The sequence below is a fragment of the Dipodomys merriami genome, unplaced genomic scaffold (assembly GCF_024711535.1).
Source record: "Dipodomys merriami isolate MVZ:Mamm:240054 unplaced genomic scaffold, mDipMer1.0.p SCAF_27, whole genome shotgun sequence".
Classification (NCBI taxonomy): domain Eukaryota; kingdom Metazoa; phylum Chordata; class Mammalia; order Rodentia; family Heteromyidae; genus Dipodomys; species Dipodomys merriami.
This window is the reverse complement of record NW_027204159.1, coordinates 10,463,077-10,482,580: the sequence shown is the minus strand read 5'-3', so window position 1 is coordinate 10,482,580 and position 19,504 is coordinate 10,463,077. Positions and strand designations below refer to the sequence as shown.

The following is a 19,504-nucleotide window of genomic DNA, read 5'->3' as shown; positions in this document are numbered from 1 at the left end:
GTAATTCTTCAACACTTATGAGCTCTATGGTCTTGGACAAACACTAATCTCTGTAAGCATCAGTTTTCTCATATTGAAAAATAAAGTGAAGCTGGAACATAGCTCCTGATAGCCTACCACAATCGAGGCTGTGCTTCAGCAGTGCCCAAATAAAATCAAATAATAATCATCATAGCAATACCAATTTCATTCTACTATTACCAGGTTTATTTAGGCCACTGACAAGGAAATTTCCTATTTTTGTTCAATTTAAATTGTTGGCAATAGCAATGTTTAATTTAAAACTATGCATTCCTCCATACTAAGATCCGGGCTTGCAGGAAAAAGTCAGGGAAAATGCTAACTGGTAATTCTTGTAAAGACCATAAATTATTTAAAAAGTTATCAACACCTGTTAGTTAGAACTCAAACAATTAAGAGATGAAATCAGTTCTTTCCATAGGACAAGAGATTCATCTAGGCTTATGGTAACGGGGAGTCAAGTTCTGGCAAAGAATTATGTTCCCTTGACATTATGTACGTGTGTGTATAACACACATGTATGTGTATACAAAAGTCAATATATATATATGTGTGAAATCTCTAGGTCTTTTAAGCAAACGTACAAGGAAATGATAATAGCACGTGTTATTTAATTCACTTATAAAACATGCATAAATGGTGGTAGGATTGAGTTTGATGGTGTTGGTAGTTTGGGCACTGAATCTAGGAAAGACCCCTGCTTCTCTCGGGCAATGGAGACTCAGACGTTGGAAGAGCTTGCAAAGAGGCAATGTAGAGTTGCTGGAGTACGGTATCATTTCCTGCCTGTTCGGCTCTGCGGTGTCCTCGTGGTTGTGTTGTAAGGTAAATCATCCCAGAAGCCACATTTTAAAATATAGAATATTTGGATTCTTCATTATACAGTGAACAGGCTGCAGGCCGCCAGTTGTTACAAAGGCCTGCAGCATGCAAATACACATAACCCAGCTAGGAAACATGCTAAAGAGGAAAGAAATAACAAGAACAATACCAATAAGCCATTTTAGCTCCAATGGAGAGCTGAATTGGGACTCCATGATGCCTGGAGATGAGCCAGGAGATAGGAGACAGGACACGATCATGGAGACACACGTGGCATGGAGTCCAACCGCTAGGCCTCAGGAAATTCCCAGTCCCAGGCACTGGACTGACAGATTCGGTAACCTATCAGCCAAGTGCCTGCCCCTGCCTCCAGGGGTCCGGGTCCGCCCGCAGGTGATTTTGGGGGGTTCTTCCATCATGAAGACAAGATGCCAGACCTATAATCCACCATGTAGCCAATAGGGCGCTGGCCAGACCTGACCTCCTTACTTCAGTTGACTTGCTTCTTCCCTTTGGAGGATCCATCGACGCTGAGAGTCTCCACACCCTTCGCAAAGTGCGCTGGCCCCAAGGCTGCTCCTTGGCACTGGCTCTGGGCTCCACTCCCCGGGCAGCCAGTGCCAATTCCTTTGCCAAGATGGCAGCCCAGACGCGTCTGCAAGGTGGCCCTTGTAGATTGTCCCAGAACCAGGGGATCTTCTTCTTTTTTGTACATCCCAGGCAATACACAGAGCAATATTCACTCTGTTAAACCAAGGAAGGGTGGCTTGGGTCATAAGCGATCTAGAAATCAGCACCAACATGGTGTCCGAGGGGCCTGGTTGGCGACACCACCCTTTACCAAGATGGCGGCCGGGAGGCTTCCGGCACGCGCTTCCCCCATGGTTCTCCAAGATGTCAGAGTCCGGGCGGCTGCCGTCAGAGCGGGAAGGGCGCGCGGCGAGCGGAGAGCGCTGGGGCTGCGGCTGCACGCCAGCTCTCCGGGGCCGGCCTCCGGAGCCGGGGCCGGGGCCGGGTGGAGCTGCGGCCGCCCCGCTCGGTCCGCAGCCGCCCACAGTCACCTGTGGGGGCGCAAAAGTTACCTTCCCGCACACCAAGCCTCCGCGCGCTGCCCGCCCCGAGTCACCAAACCCCAACACGTGCCACGCGAGGTAGGAGGCTCGGCTGGGCCTCGCTGCCGCCCGCCCGGCCCCGCGGGCTGAGGAAGGGGCTGGGGGGCGAGGGTCAGCCCGGCGGAGGCCCCTGTTCCCTCCTCTCCTCCGGGACGCGCCACGTGTTTCCCGTGGACCGGGTGTGTGTGTGTGTGTCGGGGAGGGGGGGGTGTGAGCGCGTAACGGGAATGGCTGGAGAGAGCTTTGCAGGCTGACATTTCCGAGCTGCGCGAGTGAGGGGCAGGGGTCCCCGGCACCAGGCACCCGGCCCGGGGTGGAGGCCGCGGATGTCAAGGCTTTGGGAGAGGGGCCTCCACCCAGGACTTGGGCCGGGCGGGCGGGCGGGCGGGCGCGTCGGGAGTTTGGGGCTGGCCGGAGGACGCACTTCGCCCACAGTTTCGTCGGCAACTTGTTTTTAGACCTGCCACCCCCTGCTTCCCTTAAATCAGGATTCGAAAGTGCAGAGAAATCCAGCCCGCCCGAGGTCTTTGCTTTTGGCTCGCAACTTCCTCTGAGTGTGAGCGCGCGGGGAGGGAGCGAGGGAGGGAGAGAGCGAGCGAGGGCGGAGGGAGGGAGGGGTGGGGGTTGAACTTGGCAGTCGGCGCCTCCTTCTGCCGCCGCCGCCGCCGCCGCCGCCGCTCCGCGAGTCGGGGAGGAGGGTGGGGGAGGGCCGGGGCGCGGGGGAGGGCGGTTCTGCTTTGCAACTTCTCTCCGGCTGTGAGAGCGCGGCGGCTGCACACCGGGCGGCCGGGAGGATGCGGGGGTGGGGGACCCGGCGGCACGCGTCTCCCCGGGGCCGACAGTACGTATGCGCCGACCCCCTCCCCAGCAACCCCCCTCTCCTCCCGATCCGGCCTTCCCCCCCCCCCCCGAGGGCGTGTCTGCTGTGTGCGCGGCGGCACGGTTTCCGAGCTATCCGGTCGCCCCTCCGGTAGTGACACACTTCGTGCAACTCGGCCGGGGGCCCGAGGTGCGGACCACCCCAGCGGCTCCCGCTGCGGGCCGCACCCCCGCTGCCCTCCTACCCCGGCCCGCCCCTGCTGTCACCCGCAGGGGCGACCGCGGCGCCGGCCGCCGGAGGTCGGGGCGCGTTCTGGAGTGGGTCGGGAGCCGAGGAGCGGGGCGGGGGCGGGGAGGACACGGCCAGAAGAGAAACTAAAGAAACTCGGTCTTCCTCCCCGAGCCCGCCCCGCGACGCCAGGTCGAGCCCCGCGGCCGCCGCCTCACTTTCTTTTTCCTTGGGGTGGGGTGGGTGGAGAAGCCCCGCGCGCCCGGAGCGGTGGCCACGGGCCTCCCGGGCACTGGCAATGCCCGGGGAAGTGCGAGCGTGCCGACGCCGTCGGGGCTCGGGGAGCGGGGGTCCGTGCAGAGGGCGTGGGGGGCGAGGGCTGCGGGCGCCCCTGCAGTTGCCCAGCGTCGCCAACAGGTTGCACCGTTCCCCGCGGCCGCGGCGCGGCCCCTCGGGCGGGGAGCGGCCGGGGGTGGAGTGGGAGCGCGCGCACGCGTGAGTGTGTGTGTGTGTATGTGCGCGCACGCGGGTGAGTGCGCGTCGTGGCGCCGCCTCCGCCCGCCCCCCCCCCCCCGCTCGGTCCCGCTCGCTTGCCGCGGCCGGGCAGCTCTTTTCGCGTGTCCGCGCTCCCCTCCCCTCCTCCTCCTCCATTTTGCAAGCTCGAGTCTGTGCCTGGAGCCCGAGTCGCGCCGCCCGCCCGTCGGGGACGGATTCTAGTGGGTGGAAGGAGACGCCAGAGCGGCCGGAGCGGCGCCGCGCGGGGACCGGGGGGACGCGCACTCCGGAGCCTGGAGCCTTGGAGACGGGAGCGGGCGCGGGGATCTGGCTTGTCAGCGGGGAAATGGGAGACTTTGTGAAATAGGGGCGCCCCCCCCCCCGCCCTCGCCCATGGAGAAAGGGACGGCTGTTTACTTCTATTTCTTTGGATATTTCCCTCCCCGCTTTCACACGCGAAGTTGTTTGTCTGGGCTGCGGTGGGAGCCGCGGACGGTGGCGGGCGGGCGAGCGAGCGGCGCCCTAGCCAGAGGTAAGACAGGCGGGGGGCCGAACGGGTGTGGGGGCCGGGGCCGGCGCGGGCGCGCGCGCGCTCCCCCGAGGTGCCGCGGGGGACGGGGTCGGGGGCCGCTGCCGGAGTCCGCAAACTTTTAGGAGCCTCGGGGAGTGAGGGTGGAGGCTGGCCAGGGCCGGGGAACGGTGACGAAAGGTCAGCGCGCGGGTGACAGCGCTGGCCGCTTCCTCTCCCTCCGCTGCCGAGCCCCGGCCGGGCCCGCCAGGGGAGGAACTGGAGCCCGGACTGCCAGTGGAGAGGAGTCGGGCCCCCGTGGCCTGGGGGTTCCTGGGAGGGAATCAAGGTCGTTTCTCCTCCTTCCCTCCGAGGGGGCCGCCCAGACTCCCCGTTTTTGGGGTGGACACTACGCTCTGTCTGGACGTGAGCGGGGGTGGGGGCCGTGGTGCACCGGAGCGCCCCGGGCTGGTCCCGGGCGAGGCGCGCCTAGGAGGTGGCGGCGGGTGCGGGGATCACACGCTCGCCAGGCGGGGGGCTGACAGCCGCCACCCGCGCGCGGACTTGGGCCAGGGCTGGCGTTATCTGCTGGAAGTGGGCGTGTCGGAGAGAGCTCAACAGGTCTGGACGCATTTCTCTCTAATCTCGCACTTTTGCCTCCCCTGCGCCCCCCTTCCCACGCCCCCCGGGCTGCTGCTTCAGTGTTTGGCGTGGTTTCCTGCCTGGCTTTTTCTAAAGAAATAGACCCTCCATCGCCAGAGGAGTTTCGTGCAGCGAATTCTGACCAGTGGCTGTTTGACGTCTGAGGTTGCAGGCTTGATCACTCCAAAACCTTTGGCATGATTCAGTAGGGCTTACCGATGTGACAGGGGTGTTTATTTGCCTTAGAAACGGGATGACCAGGCTTGAAGGGAGCATTTCGTTTTATGAAGTATTCTTATGGTTTGGGGCTTGAAATTCATTAGGCTCTGTTGAACACCTGTGTTTGAGATAAATCCTTATCAGATAAACTCCACAGGGAGGCGGGGAGATAGTGTACCCCGAAGATTCCTGTGGCAGGTCCCCACCCCTTTCCCCCTTCTATCACACCCCTCTTCAGTGGGGGCCATGAGGTTTCTAAGTGCTCTGGTGCAGGGGAAAAAAAGTTTCATTTTATTGGGTGGGGTTTGACAGTAATGTCCCAGATGTGCTTACCGAGGTCTTTGATGGCCTCTTAAAACATCCTGATTATTAATGCATTCGCAGCCAGCCTTGAAAATAGGCTTGGAAGAATAGGTGCATATTTAGAATTGAACCCAGAATTGTTCTGATCATTTTAACGGACATTGTTTTATCTGGACTTACATGAATGTGGTTTTAATCATTCTGGACTTTTCCAGTACGGTACATGGATACTTGCAAAGGAAAAAAAAATCTTAATTTAGAGATAGGATAGTATTTCACACTGAAAGTCTTAAAGAATGTTTAAGAAAGCAATATAGCCTACCTGTTAGTCTACATCCACCTAGGTAGTATTGAGAGGTATAAGGGCCAATCACTTTACCGTACTACGAAAACTTAGTGACAGGCTGCTATGCTTTGCAGTTTAGTTAGCTTGGATACAATGTATCTCACTCCCTGCAAGCAAAATTTGAAGGTGGACACTATTAGGCAATATAGGCAGAAATGTCCGTTAACAATCAGAACCTTTCTCCAGCCATTAGTAGATAAGCAAATCAGCACTGTTTATTTTTCAAATAAAATGCACCTGGTTCACCGGTAGGATATATTAAAAGGGTTGAGTGTGTGAGTGTTAGTAGGAGGTGAACCTGGGAATTAGGGATAGAAAATTCTGGAGAAGTATTTATTAAATGTTAAAAGTATTGGTTCTCAGAAAAACAAACAGCCTTAACAGAAAAGAGGTTTTTAATGGTCACACTTCTTTAAAAAAAAATTTAAATACTTTGACATCAACTTGAACCTTTACCATAATTGTATGTAATGAATTATGATGTCTGATTAACAAAGCTACACAGTTCAGTGAGTGAGTTGCAGGAGGAAGAACCAAGCTTAGTTGTGTACAGTTCTGTTCTCTGTCCAGATGGACTACATTGTGCTTTTAAATGTGGCACACAGAATGGGAGCAGGACATGTGGCATTTGATTCAAGAAGATACGAAGTTTTGGTGACAAAGAACAGGGGTTCGAGGTTAACTAGAAGGTTCAGGTCACAGAGGTAATGTGACTTTATAGCTTATTATGTCCTCCCCCCCCCTTTTTTTTCTTTCTGTTGTAGCTGATACTCACTGATGGACTCCAAAGAATCGTTAGCTCCCCCCAGCAAAGAAGTCCCTAGCAGTGTACTTGGCTCTGACAGGGGAAATGTGATGGACTTCTATAAAACCTTAAGGGGAGGAGCCACTGTAAAGGTTTCTGCATCTTCGCCCTCACTGGCTACTGCTTCTCCGACAGACTCCAAGCAGCAAAGACATTTGGTTGATTTCCCAAAAGGTTCAGCAAGCAATGCGCAGCAGCCAGATTTGTCCAAAGCCGTTTCTCTCTCCATGGGACTGTATATGGGAGAAACAGAAACAAAAGTGATGGGGAACGACCTGGGATTCCCACAGCAGGGCCAAATCAACCTTTCCTCTGGGGAAACGGACTTTCGGCTTCTGGAAGAAAGTATCGCAAACCTAAATAAATCGACCAGTGTTCCAGAGAACCCCAAGAGTTCAGCATCTGCTTCAGTATCTGCTGCCCCCTCAGAGAAGGAGTTCCCCAAAACTCACCCTGATGTGTGTTCAGAAAAGCTCAACCTAAAAAGCCAGCCCGGAACCAACGGTGGGAATGTGAAGTTGTATACCACAGACCAAAGCACCTTTGATATTTTGCAGGATTTGGAATTTCCTCCTGGATCCCCAGGTAAAGAGACAAACGAGAGTCCTTGGAGATCAGACTTGTTGATAGATGAAAACTGTTTGCTTTCTCCATTGGCAGGAGAGGATGATCCATTCCCTTTGGAAGGAGATGTGAGTGAGGACTGCAAGCCTCTCATTTTACCGGACACTAAGCCTAAAATTAAAGATAATGGAGATATAATCTTATCAAGCCCCAACAGCGTACCACTGCCCCAAGTAAAAACAGAGAAAGAAGATTTCATTGAACTCTGCACCCCTGGGGTAATTAAGCAAGAGAAACTGGGCCCAGTTTACTGTCAGGCAAGCTTTTCTGGGGCAAATATAATTGGTAATAAAATGTCTGCCATTTCTGTTCATGGTGTGAGTACCTCTGGGGGACAGATGTACCACTACGACATGAATACAGCATCCATTTCTCAGCAGCAGGATCAGAAGCCTATTTTTAATGTCATTCCACCAATTCCTGTTGGTTCAGAAAATTGGAATAGGTGCCAAGGATCTGGAGATGACAACCTGACTTCCTTGGGGACTATGAACTTCCCTGGCCGGTCGGTTTTTTCTAATGGCTATTCAAGGTAAGACAAATGCTTTTCTACTTTTTCAGAATGATATGTTTAAGAAGGTTGATAAATTTGAAAACTCATTTGTATATGTTTTCCAAAGTTTATGTGCTTTTGCAAATGAATAAATTTAAATGGTAGACAACCTAAATGACTAATCTGTACATAATCACTTTAGGTTTTTATCTTACATAGTGATACTAGGCATCTCACTGGTCATTACTGAAAATTTTATTTGAAATCTTTTGCTCAGTAAGAAGTATCCTAAGTAAAAAAATTACGTAAAGTCAAATGAGCCAGTGACTTGTATACTGTACTTATACTGTCCATATTCATTTAGCTGTTTTAGAATATGCTCTTTCATTAGAAAATTCCCATACTACTTGCATAATCCAAGCTGTGCTATATTTGTACTTTGCTGGAGTGTTATATGGATATTAAAGGGTTAAAATTTAGAAGTGATGTCAATTCTTCAAATTGAACCTTCTGAGTTTTGAAATTGCTAAACAATGCAGTGAACAGTACATCAGACTACAATATTAGACTTGAGTCTTATTTTCAAGACTCTGACTTAAAGTAGACAAGTTGTGTCTGGTCATGAGTCCCTTTAAGAAAGGAATTAACTGGTGGCTGTATAAAAACCTTTCTTCCATATGTTCCTTCAGGTTCTCAAGTAGATAACAATTGATGGCTTGTAATTGATGTTAAGTATTAATATTAAGTATTAATTCTACCAGCTGTTTCTTTATTCTTAGTCAAAGTACACTAACATTTTTGTCCTACTTTTAAAAAGCCCATTCAAATGGAATTAATAAAAGCAAGTTCAAATCTAGATATATGTGTTGGTAGGGCTTTGGTTCTCAACCAAATACTAGGTTGTTTATCCCTTTTGGCTGTGAAGGAATATATTAAAGTGTGGATAGTAATGACAGTATTGATTATCAGTGGGTTTTTAAAAGAAGGTGTAATCGTTATTATTTGTACGTAGCTCTTCAAACTGTGATATTCATTGTTCCTACGTAACTGTTATTTAGGATTTTATTTAAAAATTCTTCATCTAGGAAGGGTGTCCTAATACTGAATTGAAAAACAGTGTCATTCCTTTCTGTATAGGAAGCATTTTAAATTAGGAAAAGTGTAGGCTTAGGTTTAGGCTATGGTCTGCTCTTCTGAGTGACTTAGTTGTTTCTTATCAAGGGGGAAAATACCTTTGTTATTAAGTGTCTTAATGCAGATTACTACTACTAATCCATTATTTTATAAAATAATTATATTTTATTTAGAAAAACATTACTTCAATGTTTTGTCATTTTTCTGAAATAGGGTTTAAAGTGTTTCCAGTAGGGAAATTGAGTTGTTGGTTTCACATGTTAAAAGACATGCTATGTTTTACATTTTCCAATCTCAATATTTTGGACAATGGATTTCACATGTCTGATTTTCTTAAAGAGCAAATTATCTGTAGTAAACTGCTAAATTGATTTATAACAGATGTAGTCACATAAAGCTAAATAATATACTTAGGAAATTCTTTGTCCTGATAGTGATCACAGTATTGTTTTCATTTTATTACTATAAGAAAAACTCATGAACAAAAGTTAATTTCCACTTACTATTGACTTTAAGCCTTATAAAACCTGGGATATGCAGAAGGAATAGCTTAACCTTTAACCACAGTTACCTTTAAATCATTAAAGATAATTTTAAGGCTTTAACTTATGTCGTTACTTTCTGACAACAAGTGTCTATATATCTAGTTTCAGCTTCCTTCCAACCTTTTAGAGATAGACAAAGTTATGATGATAACAGCTCTTTAAATGCTTCAATATCCACAAATGATTAATTTTATGCCGATGTATGATTTGGAATTATAATCATTAGTCTGTGTCCCAACAAAAAGGCATAATACTGTAATACTGGATAATTTGATAATGTTCGAACAATTTATACCATCTAGCATTTGCAAGGAAACTGTGATTATCCAGAACAAAGCTTTACCCAAAGACATTGAAACAATGTTTCTTTTTTAACCTTACAGAATTAGGCTATTGTTTCCAAACAACAGCCTTGATATAAGTAAAATTGGCTGCCTTCTCTCTGTTACACAGCTCTAGCCAAACATTAGCTAAGACCAGTTTTCCTGAGTGTCAGCGGCTAAATCCACACATGATCGAATACTGATTTTCTGACTTTAAATATAAAAATAGTAAATGCCATGGATGACTTCACTTGCAGTTCTTGCTTAAAAAAAATAACATTAATTGTAATATGACTTTATAAACTGCCCTTAAGATTGCTTTTTCTTCTAGAATACTTAAAAATATACTTTATATTTTGTTTGGAGGTGAATGTAATTCCTTCAGATGTGTTACTGCACCACATCGAGTTAGAATATTAAATTGTAAAACTGAATATTATGATTGAGCATAAAATGCATTTTATTTTTAAGGTTTGAGCTCATTGATAGTAAAACCAGGGAAGCTTTATTAAAGGCAATTTTAGTAAAATGAGCTTGTCATTCTAATTAATATTCTTTTTTAAATACTAATTCTGTAACTTGAACATAAAAACAACATTGATAAAGGCACATTTCTGCATAATTTGATTTTCAACATGGTTTCACCTCAGTAGTAATGGTGAAACTGCCAAAAAGAAAGCACAGAGAAGCTTTTAGATGAAATGAGAGCTTTTACATTGGGATAATGTTGAAATGTTAGTAAAATGTTTGTTTCCTGCAAGGTAGTATTATTAGAGAGAAAGCATGATGCAAGATGAATTTACAAATTCAGTTAGGGGGAGTCCAAGGCACTGGTGATTGGCATTACTGAAGACTAAAACTTAGGTATATTTCAGTGTCTCAATAGTAATCCTATCTGTGTTTAATATTATAAAGGTAATGAAATTGAAGACCTGTGCAAACACAAGATGAAAGTGGATTCTGTCCCTTTCTTTTTTCTTATATGTTGGGTATTTCTGAAAAAGGGAGAAAGCATAAACGAAAGGAAGGAATAATTTACCTTCTTTTTGATGCATACTTTCAGTTAAAGTTTTTATGCTTCTTTCCAAAGGTTTTGACAATGAGTGTGTACAATGTCCTTTTGCCTAGTATTTCTATATGGTTTTGAATATACACATACGGGCGTACACACACACACACACACACACACACACACACACACACACACACACACAGAGTTACTATTGCCTTTATGAAAGAATCTTTTCTTAAAAGCAAAAAGAAAAAAAAAACGGTAGCTTGTTAGGGCTGGATAGTTGATTTAAAAAAAATACAGCTCAAAAAAAAATACAGCTCAAAAACATGTATTCAAGGTGTGTCAATTTAGATTGGAATGACTAACATAGAAATAAGTGATAAACATTTAGTCAGATTTTATTGAAATTCTTGTATTTCTTTGGCTAATCTCTGTACAGTTTTATAACTGATAACATAGTTTTTATTCATAATGTTGTTTTTGTATATTTGTGTTATAGTTAGGCCATTTCTATGTTACTGAATGCTTATAACTATTATGAAAGACTCAACTATACTTTGTATGAATATACATTAAATACAAATGGTATTGCTAATGAAATGAATGTGTGGGTATAGATCACATTTGGGGTACTGTGAGATTTTAGTGAAGGAGACACTGGACTGAAATGCTTTACTTTAGCCAAATGCTAAGGGCACTTGGCTGCATTAATTGGTTAGTTATATAAGTCTTAATCCACTCTGGCTTGCAGGTAATAGAAAAAGCCTAATTATGTTATGAAATCTTAATTCATATTACATTTATGATAGTCTGTAGCATAATTTTAAAAACACATTTGTAATGAATATTCCTACATTTAATTAGCAATGAGTTCTTACATTCTATTGTGTGAGCAAATTAAATAGGTTTGTGCTGAATACATTTTATTTTCTGAGGCTGTCTTGGTAATATTTTCATCAAAAAGTAATTGGCTAGTACAGTATCTATAGATTTTTGTCAAATTAGTGAATAAGCACTTGGTTTCATATTTTTAAGTCATGTAAACTATGTACTAATGAATCTTGTTGCATAAAGAATTTTCAAAAAGTCATTCATTGAATTAAGTTTTTACTCAAAAGCCTTTACACAGGGGTTAAATAAAAGGAATGCAGACATTCCTTATTTCTGTAGCTCCAAGGAGTCAACTGATCCCATTTTGCCCTAGAATATTCTCAGATTTGTATTTTGAAGGAAATAAAAGGAGAACTTTCATTTTTTAAAGAACATCATGAAATGTCCCCTGCATGATGTGTTGATTCATGAATTGTGTCCCCTTCATAAATTGTGTTGATTTCTGTGTCAAATTACAGTGTGACATATAAGGGTAACTTTTCCATTGTATGTATTAAACAGTTTGATAACATATCAAATTTTGTAAACAGTGGTTTTAATCCCAGTGGGGATAGGTGAAGAGGTTCAGAAACCATTTGAATCAATAGTTAATGAACTTAGAGGTTTCAGAATGGGGAAATATAAGTCTGCTCCTGAAGAGAGTGCAGCAGTCAGGATTACAAACATTTCTTTCACTTCAGGTGGGAATCTTAAACTAATTATGATAATGTAACCCTAATTATTTATAAAGTTGTTGTCTCTTAGTATGTTTTATTGCCAAGACAATTTTATTTCCTGTTATTTTGCTACAATTAAGCTTATATTTGTCTAATTTTTCTTTAGATTATTTAGTGAAAATACAATGACTTGAATGTAGTTTAAATAATGATCTGGTATTGCTATAACCATTCTATATTTCATGGTATTCTTTTACAAATATTTAAATATTTTGTCTATTGACCATGAAGTACAACTCTTTTCTTCTGGTCATGTAGTTTCATGGGATATATATTTCTTTGCTGAAATTTAGAGGAAATTAATTTGGGAAGGGTACTAGGGTTTGAACTCAGGATTTTGTACTTGCTAAACAGGTTTTCTACCACTTTGAACCTTGGCTCCAGCCACAGGAAATTATGGAATATACCAAAATAACGGAATTCTGTGAGTGCTAGACAATCACTTAAACTATTTATATTACAATAGAGTCCTTATTTTAAAAGGAAGGGTCATGCCTTTTTCTCTGGATCAGTTTAAGTAGCAGTAGCTTATCTTGATTGACCTGCTTGCTTAAATACACTTTTTTCACAATAATCCTGTTAATAATTTGAGCATTTCAAAATATCTCTTTTTAGCAGTCTTGAGCAAGATTATATGTATAATGAAACAAATTTAGTGAAAGAACCTCTTATTGCAGGATATTTTTCCAATCACACAATAAGGCATTATATATACACATATATATAGACTTACATATACACACACATACACATATATATATATATATCATGTATACAAATGTATATATGGAGAGTAAAGGTGTGATTATAATTATAGATGACTTTTTGCAACTAGTTTGAGAGTTCAACTTAACTGCAGTATTTAAGACATAGCTTATTTCAAGTAATGTCTACTGTGTTACTTCTTTTTATACTAAAATTATCCTTTATTCTAGTTGATTTCATAATTCTCAAAAATATTTAGCTGTGGCTTATTATGAAAGTATATTTGATAGCCAAATTTGAAAGCTGTTGTGAAAGGACATCCATTCTAGTACATGATTTATCATTTCATGCTCATTGGGGCAATGCCATGACTTATGACCTTATGATTGTCACATGTTGAACATTAATGCTCGACTGGCTTGTTATGGACACTGGTTTATGTTGTTGCTGCTGCTGTTTTAATGCTTTGGTTCATGATTACTGGGGCTAAGAGTTTCCTTAATGTTAAAGATATAGATTTGGATATTTTCCCCCATCAGATCCTTTCCAAATAATTTGACTTAGTTATTTAGAAAATGGAATTTGTAGAAAAATAGTAAATTCAGATGACCTGGGTTCTAAGGTTGAAGTGAGTCAATCTCTGATCTTATGTAATAAGGTACTTTGGAATCAAAACATCTTCTCTAATTGTTTTCTAAACATCTGTGGGCCTGTATCTAAAATTTTATCAATTTGGTGAGAGAAGTAATTGAGGTAGGGAATAGTATACTGAAGTTGGCTCTTCGACAGTTTCTTCATGCATTATCAAGTAAAAGACAAAAATTGAACTCGGATTTGTATACTAAAAGGATTTAAAGTAGTATAATTAGAAGTACATAAAAAACAAGATGGTAAATACTATTGTTATTAGAACCCAAGAGGTGGGACTTGGGTTCTTGGAGTTTGTTTAATGAGTTAGATATAACACTTTAGGTAGAGCACAAAATTATTTGAGAGGTCATCCATTCTCACCTCCTTGTCGTTTTTCAAGTAAGAAATTGAAACTCTGAGTATTTAGAGAAAGGCCCCAAAAGAAACTAGTGGAATAGCCCAGCTGAGCAAGCCTGCTCCTCAGCAGACTGTGTTTTTAGCCTCTGGGTCTCATCTAGAGATCTGAAACAAATTGCTGATTCACATTAATTCAGACTTGGTAGGTCTTTCACAAAAACTACTTTGACTAGTGTAGAGATGTCCAGTCATCTCTACGCATTTGTTACTTTTTTCTTTTTATAGTGTTTGAGTACTATATGACAGAACTATGCCATTCACTTTTCATACATTCACCTTAAGTCTTCTGGCATTGTGAAATTTTTCTTCTTTCTTTATTAAGTTCCCAAGTCTGTATGTATCCGTGTAAGGCAGAAGGCTGGTGTTAACCTGAGTTTTTGCTGGTGGGAATGTGAAACACTCGAAGAGGACAGGATAGCCAGGAAACCTTACTACTGAATCTGAAGGAAATATTTAATCTTTAATAATTTTTGCCAACAGTGAATCTTTGAACACAAGACTTCAGGAGAAATGTAACTAAGCTCTCTTTTCATTTAGTCACATGTACTCTTGTCACAATGTCAACTTGTATACTATTCTTGTCACAGTGTCAACTTCTATACTGTTGTGAGAGCACCAACCATTTTCGTCTGGTAGAACTTGTCCATGTGTGGTTACTTGGAAAATCAAAAACATACTTTTAAAAAGATGAAAAATTTAAAGCTCTGCCAAATTGAGTTGAGACTCAAACAAGGATAACCCTTCTTGGCTAAGAAATTATGGTATCTGTGTCTATGCTGTAGGAATTTCCTATCAAGCATAGGATTCGTTTTTCTTTTTGGTCTCCTATGTGCAGTCATCAGAAGAGCCCTGGGACATTTCATGAGGACTACTGTGTTTAAAACCAAGATAATAACCTCTACATTTTTACATTTTTCAGTTTAGTTTTCTTGAAAGGTTTTCACTGAGTTTGTTGTTATATAGAAAATTAACAGCTGTAATCATAACTTCAACCACTTTGTCCACCTTGTTATTATCTTTTTGTTAATAAATGCTAGTGTGCAAAGATTCTATTATACTTTAATTTGTTGAAAGTGGAGTTATCAGCTTATTTTGTTCATATGTATTATACTTAGCAAAGCTATATGCAAAAATGTATCCTAAATCCATAAATTTGGTAGAATTTTGAAATTTGCTGGACTGTACTTACTAGGTTTTTATTAATTGATAGAAAAAACTTTTAATAAAAGTAATTTCATGAATTAAATCAAATATCATACATACACACACACATAGAGAAGAGGAGGTGTACAGGAACAAATGAGAGTTTACGTTGCCACACATGCCAGTGTAAAATGTAAGTTAGTTTTAAGTGGAAATATTAGAAATTTTAATTAGAACAATATGTAAAATTGTTATCTGGATTCCAACTGTCTTTATTAAGGACAAAGTGTGACTGTGAAATAGATTGATTCCAGAATGAAGTTGTATTTCTAAGCTTCTACCTTGGGAGTCTGTGTGTATTATTCCTCTTCAGAGACACCTAGTAAGCTATAAAAGAAAACTGAACTCATACACTGTAGTAGCCCCTAAATATTCTTGTTTAATTAGAAGATATTTTTATTCTTAACTTCATCCCTTTGTTTGACTCCAAATGAGTATTTCCAGCAATTGAAAATTTAAATTCTGTCTGTCTGTCTCTGTCTCTGTCTCTGTCTGTCTTTCTGTCTCTGTCTCTCTCTGTCTCTCTCTCTCCTTTTTTTGGGGTCAGTCAAGGACCATGAACTCAGGGCCTGGGTATTGTCCCTGAGCTTTATCACTCAAGACTAGCACTCTACCACTTTGAGCCACAGCACCACTCCAGTTGTGCCATTTCATTTTCTGGTGGTTAACTGGAGATAAGCGTCTCATGGACTTTCCTGCCAGGGCTGGTTTCGAACTGCCATCCTCAGATCTCAGCCTCCTGAGTAGCTAGGAATACAGGCATGAGCCACCAGCACCTGCCAAATTCTTTCTTAATTCTCTCTCACGTTATAATATTTGCTTTTATTGAGGGCAACTGAAAAAAATTGTTTTTGTTGAGAGCAATTGAAAGGAATCTGTCTAGATACTTCTTTTGTCTTTTGAGACTGGGTCTGACTACATAGTGTAGACTGACTTCGAACTCACAATCCTCCTGCTTCAACCTCAATGCTGGGAGACAGCAGTGTGTCACTATGCCCAGCCATCTAGCTACTTCTATGGAACATGTTTAATTCATCCGTGGTACTTTTCCAAAATAGATGATAGTTAGTGGTTAAGCTCTAATTTGTTATTAAGAAACTATATGCAAACAGTTTATACATTCATTTTCTTGACATAGTGGAGAAAAAAAGATTGCTTACGTCTTAGCCATTAATTGTTTATGTTCAAATAAGGTAGGTCTATTCTTGACTTGGACTTGAAGGAAATTTGGGAATAGCAGATGTACAGTAAATACAATGTATGTTTCTACAAACATTTTTCATTCTAGTTCGTCAGTGTATCAGGAAACTATTTGACAACAGTTATAGCAAGAAGGACTCAAATACAATAAAATCACATCCATAAAATAGTTGAACAGAGAGTAATAGCTGCAGTATGAAGCATGTAGTCTCTATTCTTCACTCCTTATAATCTAAAGAGAAAATTTTTGCATTTTACTGACAGTACTTAAAAAAATTAAGATCTTTAGTTGTACTGTTTTGTGTGTGTTATTTATGAAATCCTGGGACTAGGGTAGAACCTAGCTTTGGAAATCATGAAGGTACACAGGGTGTCATCACAGCAGAACAGCTCCTTTGTGACTATTTGTGTTAGGACCAAAGTTCTTTGAAAACATGTCTTTGCAAGAATAGCCTATTTGAGAAATTAGAGTTTTGTGTTTGTACTAAAAATCTGTTTTCTTAAACAGTCTTTCTTTCCAAAGATGATTTATAAGTCTTCAGTGGCCAGAAAAGGGGGATAAAATGCCATCATAGTCTGATAGAAGTGTTTTATTGCTAAGTGTCTTACTAGCTTCAGTCTCCTAGTTTTGTTCTGTTGACCAGGAGAACTGGCAGCTCTGTGTGTGTGTGTGTGTGTGTGTGTGTGTGTGTGTGTGTGTGTGTGTGTGCGCGCGCACGCGCGTGCATGTGTGTATGCATGCACCCACACATTATGAGTGTACCAGTACCAAGGCTTGAACTCAGGGTCTGAGTGCTATCCCTTTGGTTTTCACTCAAGGCTAGCACTCTTAACACTTGAGCCACAGGTCTACTTCTAGCTTTTTGATGGTTAATTGGAGGTAAGAAGTTCATGGAATTTCCTGCCAAGTCTGGCTTCAAACTGTGATCCTCAGATCTCAGCCTCCTGAGTAGCCAGGATTATGGGTATGAGCTACCTGTGCCCAGCAGCTGATTTTTTTATAGGTGGCAAATAGTTCTTAACACTAAACACATTATATACTCATATTAATATAGTCTGTGGATAGATTTTTAATATAGGATAAGTAAGAAAACAGAAGTTGTCCCTAATTCAATATATTGGGGATGAATGACCCTTCAGTTAGTAATATCATTGAACATACCAATTAAGACCAGCCCAGTGCTCTAGTAAAAAACATAGAAAAAATCTGGGAGAAAATGAAGGATATGGTGACACTGTTCAAAAAGAAATACACTTGACATGTAACTGTAACCCCTCTGTAATAATTAAAAGCACCACAAATAAGTCAGAGGGAAAATCTTAGATAGCTACACACACACACACACACACACACACACACACACACACACACACACACACACATATTTTGAAATGTTTATTCAGGTGTCTGGCCACACTTGATTTCCTATATGTCTAAGTGCTTCTGCATGTTCACTGGATATACCTTAGAAGCCTAATTATATTATTGTACTAGGCAGTCGTGTTCTAGAGAAAGAATTCTAGAGGAATTCTTTACAAAGATTCAGACTATCTAGACCTGAAGGGGCCTTCCTATTGTACTTGTAGCAGCAGATATCAAGCTAGGCACTGGACACCCAGAAATGAAGATTCTTTTAATCTCACTGAGCACGGTCTAGTGATCTTCATACCCATTCTACCTTCTCTCCAATTTGCTTTTTAAATGTGCACTTAAGCTCCTTACTAGGATGGAAGAGAAGTGTAGATATATGGGGAAAACTTTAGAATAAGGGAAATAATTAGTAAGTCTTAGAAAAATAAAAAAGGAAGAAAAGATAGGGGAAATAAGCTGATTTGATGAGACCTGACTTGTTATCTACAAGCCAGTGGAGTCAGGATGGAGGACTGGGTTGTTGTGCATATGTTGTCCTAACCACTGTACAAGACAAGGAGGAAGTGTGATTTTCACTGACATCTCAGGTTATACACCTTAGCTAGGTATAAGGCTCTTTTTTTTTTCCTTCAAGCCATTTAAGAATCATTTCCTTATCCTACAGAAGAAACATAACTGTCTTTTTAGATTGCCAGTGCATGAGCACAAATTGAGGAGATAGGAGCCTTTCCCCCAAATATTCACATAATTTACTCTCTCATTTTCTTTGCATCTCCACTTAAATGTCAGCTCCAGAATAGTGTCTATCTTTGATGCTACCTGTAGTAGTAGCATTCTTCACACAGTACTCTCTAACCCCTGGCATCATATTTCTAATTATGTCTTCTCTGTGGTCCTGCAGACATACTGCCTGCTCTGGTTACTCTCATATTCTAGCATCTGGAGGAGTCTAGCACATAGTAAGACTCCAATAAATACATGCTGAATGCCTAAATAAACAGAATGATGTATACTTTCACAAGATGCATAACAATGACTTGTATTTCAATCTGCAGTGAGAGAAAATGCCAGAGACGTGGCTGGAACTGGAGGAAGGGTAGCCCAGGCTGTCTTTCCCAGAAAAGAACTCAGTCTTAATACAGAGGGTTCGTGTGTGTGGATGGACAGTATTTCCAGTTCTTAGCAGTCTCCAAAGCCTTAAACAGGATTAATTTTCTTAGAATAACCCAGATATATTCATGATTAGACAATTGGGTAGTCAAAGCTTGGAAATGATGGGTTTAAGGAGTTTTGTTCATTTGTTTGGTGTTTTAGTCTTGTTCAAGATAGTAACATGTATTTTTACTGTAGAAGTTTTCATCTTTGTTTTCTTTTCCACTTGCATGAGCATTGAGCTTATTTTAGCCAGTGATTCTAATGTGTACATTTGTATTGACTTACCTAGAAAACTAGACAAGAATTCTTTTTTTTGTTTTTTAGTACTGAGGTTTGAACTCAGGACAGAGCCAAATCCCTAGCCCTAGATAAAATTGTTTTTCTGTTTGTTTGTTTTTTGTTGGTTGTGGTGCTCGAACTTTGGGCCTGGATGCTGTCAACTCAAGGCAAGTGCTCTACCCTTGAGCCAAGCACCACTTCCGGTTTTCTGGTTGTTTATTGGAGATAAGAGTTTCACAGACTTTCCTGCACAGGCTGGCTTTGAACCATGATGCCCAAGTCTCAGCCTCCTGAGTAGCTAGGATTACAGATAAAACTGGTTTTAATTACTGTACATTAGTAGTACAAGGAGATTTCATTTTATGATAATTCCATAGATATGTGAGCACAGTGAACTTAGAACGAATGTAACCCATCTACTATATTCCATAATCCTTCTCCTTTCCTGGTTTTGGAAATAGTACTTGGTAGATTTCATTAT

The 19,504-nt window shown here is 42.1% G+C and overlaps 1 protein-coding gene across 5 annotated transcripts in view; it reads left to right on the top strand.

Annotated features, from left to right (window-relative positions):
• Positions 1-1,903: 1,903 nt before the first annotated feature.
• The window catches only part of Nr3c1 (nuclear receptor subfamily 3 group C member 1), a 117,966-nt gene continuing 100,365 nt past the window's right edge, over positions 1,904-19,504 (top strand). Inside the window, exons 1-2 of one of the 5 annotated variants that reach the window (XM_070036296.1) lie at positions 1,904-1,994; positions 6,281-7,477. In XM_070036296.1, coding sequence (XP_069892397.1) covers positions 6,294-7,477 — 1,184 coding nt within the window. In that variant the 5' untranslated portion in view covers positions 1,904-1,994; positions 6,281-6,293. Of the gene's footprint in view, positions 1,995-2,721; positions 2,797-3,648; positions 4,031-6,280; positions 7,478-19,504 lie in introns of those variants that run through there. The other 4 variants (XM_070036298.1, XM_070036295.1, XM_070036294.1 and 1 more) reach the window with 4 other exon arrangements.